The sequence below is a fragment of the Salpingoeca rosetta genome (genome assembly GCF_000188695.1).
Source record: "Salpingoeca rosetta unplaced genomic scaffold supercont1.6, whole genome shotgun sequence".
In the NCBI taxonomy this organism is placed as follows: Eukaryota; class Choanoflagellata; order Craspedida; family Salpingoecidae; genus Salpingoeca; species Salpingoeca rosetta.
Window position 1 is genome coordinate 880,948 of NW_004754928.1, and position 10,394 is coordinate 891,341.

Sequence of the window (10,394 nt, forward strand, 5' to 3'; positions counted from 1 at the left end):
AAGGGAGGTCGCTAACGACTCCGATTCCGAGAACTTCAACCAGCACAACAGCGGGCGCTTGCGCAAAGGAGAGCAAAGGACAGCGCTGTGTGTGTGGTCTCAAGTCAAGTAGGTCAAACGCCTTCATCCTCTCGCTCACTCCTGTCGTTTGCCCGCACACGCGTCAACTAACTTGTTCGCTTGCATGTGACATTGCAACTCTCCCTTTGCGTTTCCTTTTTCTTGTTCTCGCTTCTCACTTCTCCCCCTTGCTTCTCCGCTTCGCCACCTTGTTGGAAAATTACAATTCACGCATCCACAGCACACGCACACGCATTCAGTGCAAGGCTACATGCGGCGAGTGTATCAACCTACCCGCCTCGCACCAACATACGCACACGTCGTGTAAGGTCACCGTGATCCACCAGCTATCGCTAGTTCCATCAATTGTGCTAGGTTCGGGAATCGGTGACAAGTGCGCACACCAGCCGACCTGAACCTTCAGCACAGCTTGTTCGTAAGCAACCCACGCGACCAGTCATCAGCAACACAGCAGCAGACACGCAAAGTCCACCCACCAACGGCACGGAAAGGGAATCCAGCTCGTGCAGCATCCACCATCACCGGCCCGCTTGTCACGTCAACTCTTCGTGTCCCTGTGCGTGTGCGTGGTGACCGCACTTGTGGGTTTTGGGAGGCGGATTGACAGCACATGTCCATAACCATGTCTGGGGGCCAGGTTCCGCGTTCGAGGCGTGAAACTGCCCCTGCAATGTCCACGGAAACGACCCCGCTTGCCATGCAGGCGCGGGATGTGTCCAAGCACCCGCTGCCGGCAGAGCTACAGCAGATGGCCGAGGATGAGACCATCTGCAAGTTCTGTGGCATCAGCTACCTCATCCATCGCCAAGTCAAGGCGCTGCAGGTGAGAGAGCGAGCGCCCCTCTTGTGTACACTTGCCCCTTCCTTTGCATGTCCAGTGTTGTGCTTGGCGTCTTGTGACCGGCGTCGTGCCACCAGAGCGACTGAAGCTTCAAATGCATCGCACAACATCCGCCATCCACCACACTTACACAACGCGAACCACTGTGATTTGCCTCCACATGGTGTGTGTATATGTACGTGTGTATGTGTGTCATGCAGGAGGAGAAGGAGTTTCTTGAAGGGCAGCTGCGGCGCTTCAAGGACGACGCTGCGCAGGCCAACGCCATGCGGGAGCGGATACGACAGCTGGAGGCCGATGAGGAGGTGGCGCGCGTGGAGCTGGGGCGCGCCGAGGAAAAGCTGCAAACCCAGCAGCGTGCGCTTGCAGACGTGCGCGATCGCATGCCCGTGCTGTTCCAGAGTCTCCGCAAGCAGCTCACGGCGCTGCGGGAGACGGCCGTACCGCAGATGCAGGCCGTGGCGAGCGCGGCTGGCAGCGATATTGCCCAGCACGTGCAGGCTGTGGCGGCACGGTGTGCGCGGCTGGAGCGCGACAAACAGCAGCTGGAGGACATGAACAAGCAGGCGAGCGAGCGCGTGGCGTCGCTGTCTTCCCTGCAGGCATCATACACGCGGAGCAGGGAGGAGGTGGAGCGGCTCAAGGCAGATCTTGCGCAGACCGAGGCTGCGCACAAGGACGCGCAGGCCGTGCGGGCGGAGCTGGAGCAGAAGACAGCGGCACTTGCGGCTGCGCAGGCGAGAATACGGGCGCTGGAGGACGAGAGTGTTCGCGCACACACGGGCAATAAGGAGGAAATGGGGAGCCTGCAGGCAAAGCTGACGGCCGCACAGGCAGAGCTCGCTGCTGTGAAGAGGGAATGCAAAGAGTGCACGGCCAAGCTGCATGAAGCTGAACGTAGCAAGCAGGTCGAAACCGCCCAGCAGTCGCGGGTACGTACCGCTGTGTGTGTGTGTGTGTGTGTGTGTGTGTGTGTGTGTGTTTGTATGTGTGTGTGTGTGTGTGCGGGCGCGCGCGCGTGTGTGCGTCTGTCTGTTTGCATATTTGTTCTGAGGGTTGCATGTGTGTGTGTGTGTGTGTGGATATGGTGGGGTTATCGTTGTTGCGATTCCTTGTCGAGAATACGCTGCTTGTTAAGCAGCTCACTTCCATGTTGCACCCATCTGTTATGCCTGCATGGTTCCATCGTTGTGTGGCTTGGCAGCTCGCTTCCGCGTGTGCGTGGGCGTCGCAATCGCTGGAAAAGGCCGAAGCAGCCATCACCAAACTGCAGCACGACAAAGACAAGCTCACCCAAGGTCTGGGACTTGTTGTGTGTGTGTGTGCGTGTGCGTGCATAGATACATGTTTGGTTCTTTCGCGTGTGACGTGGTATATTAGAGCGTGAAACACACAGCTTGCATGCTCATTTTTGTTCTTGCGTGTCCTTGCCGATGAGTGCTCATATTCACGGTCTCCCCATACCCCACTGTGCCTTGCGCTTGTGAACAGAGCTGGCGCGTGTGCGGGCAAGCGTTGTGGACAAAGCGTCCAGTCACGAGCTCATTGCGCAATCCAAGGCGGAGGTGGAGCAGCGACTTTCTGACACGGTGTCAGAACTAAACAACATGCGATCAGCGAAAGAGGTGTGTGTGTGTGTATGTGTGTGTATGTGTGTGTATGTGTGTGTATGTGTATGTGTGTGTGTGCGTGGATGCATGCGTGCGTCTACTTGTGGTTGAATGTGTCTGATGGTACTGTTGTGTGTATGGTGATCAACGGCAGGCGTTGTCCAAGGAGAACGAGGCACTGAAGCACAAGCTACAGGTGAGGCGAATACGCGCAGACTCCAAGCGTAGGCAGATACAGAGGGAGAGAGAGAAGCGGAGCATGTGCTGTAGTGTGGGAAACGAGAAGTTGCGTCAAGCACACATCACTGTACAACGTGCACCAAATGTTTGCTTTTACTTTGGTTGACGTTCACTGTGGCCTTGCTTGGTTCAGGAACTGAACTCAATATGCGAGACAATGGAACACAAAGTGACACAGCAGCAGCAGGACACACACGCGCAGCTGACGACGGTTATTGCGCAACTCAAGTACGCAACGGACTTGTTGTGTGGGGTGATGCCTGCAAGTTCTGTTGTGGCGACGTTGTTGTCATGGACGAACTTGTGTTGCTGTTGCGGTTCACTGCTCGCACACACATACACGCATGCACGCATGCACACGCACGCACACACACACACAAATACAAACACATGCATGGTGTGACTGCACTCACGCACGCATATACACACACACTGCATGTACGCCTATCGCCCATGTGCATGCGCAGGCAGCAGTTACAGGGCGATAAGGAGCGCTTTGAGAAGGAGTTGCAACTTGCGTCGCACCGCAGTGCAAACCTGTCGAAGCAGGCTGAGGTGGCACGCGAGGAGAATGCCAAGCTGATGGCAACCATCACTGAGCTTGAACAACAGCTTCAACACACGTCTGTCACCTCCTCGGAGCAAGTCCTCAAGTTGCAACAACGTGTGTACTTGCTCACAGCTCTGTCCGTGTGTGTATGTGTGAGAGTGCCGTGTATGTTCGTGTGTTTGTGTGTGTGCGTGTATGTTTGCATCTGTGTGTGTGCTTGTGTGTGTGTGTGTGCTTGTGTGTGTGTGTGTGTGTGTGTGTGTGTGTGTGTGTGTGTGTGTGTGTGTGTGTGTGTGTGTCGCCTGCCTTCTGCCACGTCCTTCTGCCTTATCCTTTTTGTTTCTTTTTTGTGACGTACACCTCGTATTGCTGTGCGTTTGCCCTCGACTGGTGTTTCAGAATTGGCGGAGAAGAAGCGCGCAAATGAGGAATTGGACCAGCGGCTCCAGCTTGCTCTGCAGAACGCACACGACCCAACAGAGGTAGGGCTCGGATGTCGATGCATCGTGTGGTGTGGACATGCATCCGTGTGTGTGTGTGTGTGTGGTGTTGTCTGCATGCACATCTACATGCCGTGAGTGTGTTGAGTGTGTATGCTCCATTGATGAAGCGTTGAGCGCTCATGCATGGCATGGTCTCACCGTCTCCTGTGTCATGTTTGTTGTTCCAGGCACGCCAGCTCAGGGAAGCATTGTCGGGGAAGGAGGAGGAGATTGCTGTTCTTCAGGACACCGTCGCTCGAGAGGTGCTGCTGCTGATCCTGTTGCTGTTTGCTGATGCTGTTGCTGATGTTGTTGCTGCTGCTGTTGTAATTCATGGAAGTGATGGTGGTGCTCTTGGCGGCGTTGATGGTCCTAGCGGTGTTGATGGTCGTGGTGTGCAGTTATGCGCGCCGATCCTTCCATCGTCACACATGCTGGACATCGTCGCTTACATCCGCACCCGCCTGCCCTTATGTTACGTGTGCATGTGTGCAGTGCATGGAGCGGGAGCAACTGGTGAAGAGCCTCGAGTCTGCGCGGGAGCAGGTGATGCGGCTGCAAGGCGCTGGATCGCGACGATCAACAGCACCGCGCTACTCTCGTATGTCAAGCGTGTCTTTGTGTGTGAATGTGTTTCTGTGAGAGCGTGTGTGTGTTTGTGTGTGTGCGCGCGTGTTTGTTTGTTTCTGTGTGTGTGTGTGTGTGTGTGTGTGTGTGTGTGTGTCGGTATGTGTTGATGCGCGTTGTTTCCAAAAGAGGGTTGCTTGGCTGTTCGGAGGCAAAGCGGCGCAGCACAAGCGCACCGCTCCGCCTCAGTCCCATCGTCGTCGTCATCGTCGTCACACCTCCGCGCAGCGCAGCAGCGCTCCGCTCGGAAGCACGCAATCCAGCACCACCCAGCACCAACGTCAGTGCACTGCTGTGCTGTCACTATTGTGTGTGTGTGTGTGTGTGTGTGTGTGTGTGTGTGTGTGTGTGTGTGTGTGTGTGTGTGTGTGTGTGTGTGTGTGTGTGTGTGTGTGTGTGGAAGGAAGCGAGGTTGTTGTCTCAGTGTCCCATCACCCCTCTCTCACCCATTCTCACATCGTCTTGTGCACCTACTTCCCTTTACTGCAGGTGAAGCCCCTTACACACGACACACACACACGCACACACACACACACATGCGTGCACGTTGTCTGTGTAGGATATGCGGGGCTTCCAGAAAGACACGAAGCGAAGCAAAGACAATATCTGATGCGAGAACAGCACACGAAAAACAAACCGAACAAGCTCCCTATTTGATTAGCCAAGGTCATCATCATCATCATCATCATCACCATCATCATCATCATCATCATCATCATCATCATCATCATCATCATCATCATCATCATCATCATCATCATCATCTGAATCCTTTCTTAGTAGCTGCCGTATGGAAGAATGATAGAGTTGAATACACCTGCAAGCACGTAGGCCGTCATCCCCCAGATGCAATGCGGCCCGCTGTCAAACTGCGGCAAACTGCCCAAGCCTGCGGTGTGTACGTGTGTTCCGTGTGTTCCGTGTGAGTGAATGGACGGAAGAATCCAATCATCTCATGCAAAACACAACGCAAAACAAGACCCACGCCCTCACACACACACACACACACACACACACACACACACACACACACACACACACACACACACACACACACACACACAGACGTGCATACATGCGTAAACATGTGTTTCCTACCTGGCGCCTTCCACGTTGATCTCATGTCGGGGTTGAGCAAGTCGCGGCAAGGGACAATAAACGTCTCCGCAACCTGCAGCAGAAGCAAAACCGTGAGCAGCAATCGGCACACGGACACGGACACAGACACGCAGACACACAGACACACGTACACATAAGCTGTCGGACCTCGTTCAAGTTTGGCGTTATGTCTTCGGGGTAAACGGTACCGAGATAGCCAATCACCGGCGTCACGCTCAAGGTTTTGTCTTTGGCAGTCACGTCGTGCCATCGGCCCAGTATTCTCTACCAAGCACATATATGTGGTGGTGTGTGTGTGTGTGGTGCCGTGACTGGCTGTGAGTATGTGGACATTCGTGCAAGCATGCAAGCATCCATGCATGCGCAAACTGTGCGCGCTTGTCGCAGAAGCTGCCAACAGTGGAACAAGAGCACACATGTACATACCCAGCACACGCATGCACAAACTCAGCACACACATGCACAACCCAGCACACAGCACACAGCACACAGCACACACACACACATACACACACACACCAAACACACACACACACATACACACCTTTGGGGCGATGCCAATCTCTTCAAGGCACTCCCGCGCCGCTGCGGCCTCCACCGTCTCGTCATCGTCGTCCACCATACCGCCCGGAAAGCTGCAATCACGACCATGTGAGCATCAACAGACAAAAGGAAATCGCAGTTTGGCAAGAAATGAGCCGCAGCCCATGCATGCTGTTGGGAACCAAGATTCACCAGCAGGGGAACATGTTATTATCTCCTCCCCTATGTAGTTGCACGCACCTCACTTGGCCGCCGTGTCTGTTGAGGTGCTCTGATCGCAGTGTAAACAACACGCAAGGCTGCCCTTCCTTGTTCAGGCACAGTGGCAACAGGATTGCTGCGTGCCGCTTTGAATGCGGCGTCAGGTCCACCCGCTTCAATGTCGCCAGCCGCTTCTCCATTGCATCCAGCGCCTAGACAGGTGACAGAGTGTTTGCGTGTGTGTGTGAGTGTGTGAATGTGAGTGTGTGTGTTTGAATGTGAGTGTGTGAATGTGTGAATGTGAGTGATTGTGTGAGTGAGTTTGTGTGTGTGTGTGAACACGCGCACGAGGAAACGTATTCATGATCTGCATGTAGGTGCAGGGTTAGATCGACAAGCCCTCAGCGACGACCAGCACCAGCTCGCAAGCAAAGAGACCACCCTCACTTGCGGTGTGCAGATGTTGTCCAGGGCTTCTTCAGGGACGGGCTTTGGCGGCAGCACTGCCCATCGGTGCATGCTGCGCACGCGTGGCACAAGTGCGGAGATCGCAGAGACCTTTGTCCACACCCGTGCCACTATCGCCGTCATCACGACCACAACAGGCATCGACCAAGCAGAGTCAGGATGGATGGATGTCGAGAGAAGAAGGATGAGGAGGGGAGGTTGAGAGAGCAGCAGCAGCAACAGCGACAAACACAAACAGTCGGAAAATTCATGGGAATCATTCACCAATCTTCAGGACTTTGTGCATCAGGTGACGGTCCGTGATGACTGCGCTGACGTTTGAGGTGGTGGATGCGTTTGCCAAGCAAGGCACGGTTCAGTGGCAACCCGGCCTGCGTGGTGGTGCTTGGCGAGCAGGAGGGCGCCAACGATGTCACCGACGACTTTATGCAGAAGTTTGCCAGGTGAGCTGGTGCATCTAGCAAGCAAGAAGTGTGTGTGTGTGTGTGGCGGAGGAGGGAAGTGAGGTCAGAGATCCGTGGCCTTCGACTCAGTTGATGAAGTGATGTGACAGATGAACGTGAGCACAATGTGCGTTGTCGTGTTGTCGGCGCTTTCGCTTGTCGCTGCCCTCATGTTTTGTTTCTGTTGGTGGTGTCTGTTGGTGGCTGATGCTGCAGGGAGATGAACTTGTCGGAGACTGCATATTTGAGGAAGGAATCAGGAAGCGACAACACATACTCGATCCGCTGGTTCACCCCTGCCATCGAGGTGCGTGTGTGTGTGGGGGGGGGGATATGTGTATCTGTTCGTGTTTTTTCTTTGTGTGGATCACCGTGCGTGTGTTCTTTGCTGCCTGCACTGGTGCACTGGCAAAGCAGCAATTGACTTCTGCGTGCTTTACAGGTGGATCTGTGCGGCCATGCAACTCTGGCAGCTGCACACACGCTCTTCTCCAGAGGACATGGTGAGGCTCGCACATGCGTGCGTTCTATACAAGCGCTGTGTGTCACCAATGTATCTCGTTTTTCTTGGCCCGACGTCAACCACACATCCTCACCCATGCTGTGCTTTGCACCACTGCGCACACACACACATGCACACACACATGCGCACACACACACACACGCACACACACATGCACGCACCACTGCACACACACACACACACACACCACTGCACACACACACACATGTACACACGACTTCTCGTGTCTTGAATTGCAGTGACTGGCGACTCCGTGACCTTCTCCAGCAAGAGCGGACCTCTCGCAGCTCGCCGTGCCGAAGGGTACGTGCCCATAACATAGCTGAAACGTTTCCGTTGATTGAGGCTACAACAGCAATTTGCACACACTCCTGTACCACACTGTATACCTTGAACTCAGCGTCCACACTTCACGCACACCGCAGCCACTACACCGCGCACCACCACACCACACTTCACATATATCTCTCATGTGCAACTCACGATAGCAGCTGCTGCACTGGTGTGTAGGGGTCTGATTGAGCTGGACTTTCCACAAGAGCGCGTGGCAGCGGATGCAGAGGCACCACCAGCGCTGCTGAAGAGCCTGAACTTCACGGTGGAGGACGTGGCGTTTGTTGGCAAGAACAGGATGGACTACTTTGTGGCCATTGCAGGTGGCCAGCCCGCCATCGCCGCCCTCGCTCCAGACTTTACCCTCATGAGGACCATCAAGGTGTGTGTGTGTGTGTGTGTGTGTGTGTGTGTGTGTGTGTGTGCGTGTGTGTGTGTGTGCGTGCGTGTGTGTGTGTGTGTGTGTGTGTGCGTGTGTGTGTGTGTGCGTGCGTGTGTGTGTGTGTGCGTGGGACCATGTGTGCGTGTACTGTTGCATGAAGAATGGGCTGCTGCTCCTGTGTGCGTACTTGTAGTGCTTGTTCATCCATTTGCACTGGTGTAGACCCGCTGCGTGATTGTCACGAGCCGTTGTGACGATGATGATTCCGAATACGACGTCGTATCTCGCGTCTTCGCCCCAGCCGCTGGCATTGACGAGGGTGCGTGGACAACACACACACGTGTTTGTGCGTGCGTGCGTGCATGTGTGTGTGTGTGTGTGCTTGTTATGATGCGTTTACATTAATCGTCGTTTCACATTCTTTGTGCTTTGCAACGTCCTGACTCTCACTGCATAATTGCTCATATCTGCACGTTGGTGTGACAGACGCGGTGACGGGCAGTGCTCACAGTGCCATTGGGCCATATTGGGCCGACAAGCTTGGCAAGGCTTCCCTCGTCGCTCGCCAGGTGAGATGCAACGCAGCGCGAAAACTTCTCATCACATGATGATGAATTGTCTTGCTCCTGCAGCAGCCTTCACACACACGCACACACACACACACACACGCACACACACACACACACACACACACACACACACACACACACACACACACACGCACACACACACACACACACTCACTCACTCACATATTGGCGTGCAGGCGTCTGCGCGTGACGGAACGCTCCACCTGACGGTAAAGGACAACGGCAGGATTCTCATCAAGGGCAACGCCGTCACGGTCACACGTGGCGAGCTGCTGCCACAGGAGCAATGAGTGATGCGTGACTCTTCTGTTGTGATGGTGGTGGTGGTTGTGGTGGTTGTGGTGACTGTCAAGTGACATTCGGGCACATGTTGGTGTGATTGGGGTTGCTCCTTCTGGCAATTGATGGTGCTGACGTGCGGTTGTGTTGCAATGCGTTGTCGACGCGTTCATTGGAGGCGGCTTTTATTTGTTGTTAAGACGTTCAATAACACAGCTAGCCTTTGTGTCGCGCATTACACATTACACATCGACACACACACATACATACACACACGCACCCTCGCGACCTTATCAAGCCTATGGTCAAACGCATCCTACATACCGACACAGACAGACAGACAGACAGACACACACACACACACGCATAACCTGCGCAAACTTCCATGCTAGCAGCCCTAGCAGCCTGGGTTGATGATGAGCACGGCGTGTGCATTGTAGGGAATGGCGTAGATGAGGTTGCTGGGCGCAGCCACGCCACCAATCCACAAGGATGCAAACACTGCTGCTGATGATGGCGCTGGACGTGCTAAGGAGAGGGTGTCTGCGACGTTGGTCGCTGGGTCAAAGGTCAGCACTCGCGACGTGTCAAAGGGGATACCGAAGATGCGACCGTTGTGCGCAAGAACACCCAGCGCCCATTTGCCCACGCCGTCTGGAGTGGTGTGCTCGGGAATGGTGGTGTGCGTGTTGGTGTCGGGGTCGATGACGAGGACGCTGGGTGCCATCAGCGGTATGCCGTAGAGAAGCCCGTTGCCGCCAAGGATGGTACCTTCCCACTTGGTGCTGTTCCCAAAGCCGGCGATGGTGGTCGTGTCGGCGGTGTTGGTCGCTGGATCGATGATGAGCACGCCGTCCTCGTTCAGCGGCGCAGCGTAGATTAGCCCGTTTGGTGCAAGCGTGCCGCCGCACCACTTGTACTGTCGAATGCCAATGTTGGTGAGGGTCGTGGTATCCGTGGTGTTGGTAAGAGGGTCGATGATGAGGACGCTCGCGGAGAACCAAGGGATACCGTAGATGCGCCCATTGTCGGCGGCAACGCCGCTGATCCACTTGTTCCTGCTTGCGGGCAGGTTTGGCAAT

The 10,394-nt window shown here is 54.9% G+C and overlaps 4 protein-coding genes across 4 annotated transcripts in view; 2 read left to right on the top strand and 2 right to left on the bottom strand.

The window, feature by feature from the left end:
- Nucleotides 1-7: 7 nt before the first annotated feature.
- On the top strand, nt 8-5,041 carry PTSG_02753 (uncharacterized protein; the record flags this gene model as incomplete). The annotated part of the gene is made up of 13 exons (XM_004996198.1): nt 8-108; nt 302-904; nt 1,123-1,854; nt 2,127-2,220; nt 2,414-2,547; nt 2,687-2,728; nt 2,906-3,000; nt 3,240-3,436; nt 3,722-3,804; nt 3,993-4,067; nt 4,300-4,405; nt 4,563-4,711; nt 4,991-5,041. The coding sequence occupies exons 2-13, from the start codon at nt 692-694 to the stop codon at nt 5,039-5,041; spliced, it is 1,971 nt and encodes a 656-aa protein (XP_004996255.1). The 5' UTR covers nt 8-108; nt 302-691.
- A 131-nt stretch (nt 5,042-5,172) lies between these two features.
- On the bottom strand, nt 5,173-7,014 carry PTSG_02754 (uncharacterized protein). Its single transcript, XM_004996199.1, has 6 exons — nt 6,742-7,014; nt 6,334-6,506; nt 6,095-6,185; nt 5,698-5,814; nt 5,530-5,602; nt 5,173-5,320 (listed from the first exon to the last, which is right to left on the bottom strand). Exons 1-6 carry the CDS (start codon nt 6,901-6,903, stop codon nt 5,208-5,210), a joined length of 729 nt encoding a protein of 242 aa, XP_004996256.1. The 5' UTR covers nt 6,904-7,014; the 3' UTR covers nt 5,173-5,207.
- An 18-nt stretch (nt 7,015-7,032) lies between these two features.
- PTSG_02755 (phenazine biosynthesis protein PhzF family protein) lies at nt 7,033-9,491 on the top strand. The gene is made up of 8 exons (XM_004996200.1): nt 7,033-7,205; nt 7,422-7,512; nt 7,648-7,708; nt 7,968-8,031; nt 8,239-8,443; nt 8,666-8,762; nt 8,930-9,012; nt 9,210-9,491. Exons 1-8 carry the CDS (start codon nt 7,093-7,095, stop codon nt 9,321-9,323), a joined length of 828 nt encoding a protein of 275 aa, XP_004996257.1. The 5' UTR covers nt 7,033-7,092; the 3' UTR covers nt 9,324-9,491.
- The window catches only part of PTSG_02756 (uncharacterized protein), a gene marked incomplete at its 5' end in the record, with an annotated part of 1,570 nt that continues 665 nt past the window's right edge, over nt 9,490-10,394 (bottom strand). Inside the window, one exon of the mRNA XM_004996201.1 lies at nt 9,490-10,394. This exon is cut by the window's right edge and continues 565 nt beyond it. Coding sequence (XP_004996258.1) covers nt 9,710-10,394 — 685 coding nt within the window. The 3' untranslated portion in view covers nt 9,490-9,709.

Coding starts and splice junctions, on each gene's coding strand:
- PTSG_02754 (XM_004996199.1), bottom strand. CDS start 6,903: ATGCCTGTTGTGGTCGTGATGACGGCGATAGTGGCACGGGTGTGGACA. Junction 5,815..6,094: donor AGATTGGCATCGCCCCAAAG/GTGTGTATGTGT, acceptor TGTGCTTGGTAG/AGAATACTGGGCCGATGGCA. Junction 5,321..5,529: donor ATCAACGTGGAAGGCGCCAG/GTAGGAAACACA, acceptor TACACACCGCAG/GCTTGGGCAGTTTGCCGCAG.
- PTSG_02755 (XM_004996200.1), top strand. CDS start 7,093: ATGCGTTTGCCAAGCAAGGCACGGTTCAGTGGCAACCCGGCCTGCGTG. Junction 8,444..8,665: donor CCCTCATGAGGACCATCAAG/GTGTGTGTGTGT, acceptor GCACTGGTGTAG/ACCCGCTGCGTGATTGTCAC. Junction 8,763..8,929: donor AGCCGCTGGCATTGACGAGG/GTGCGTGGACAA, acceptor TTGGTGTGACAG/ACGCGGTGACGGGCAGTGCT.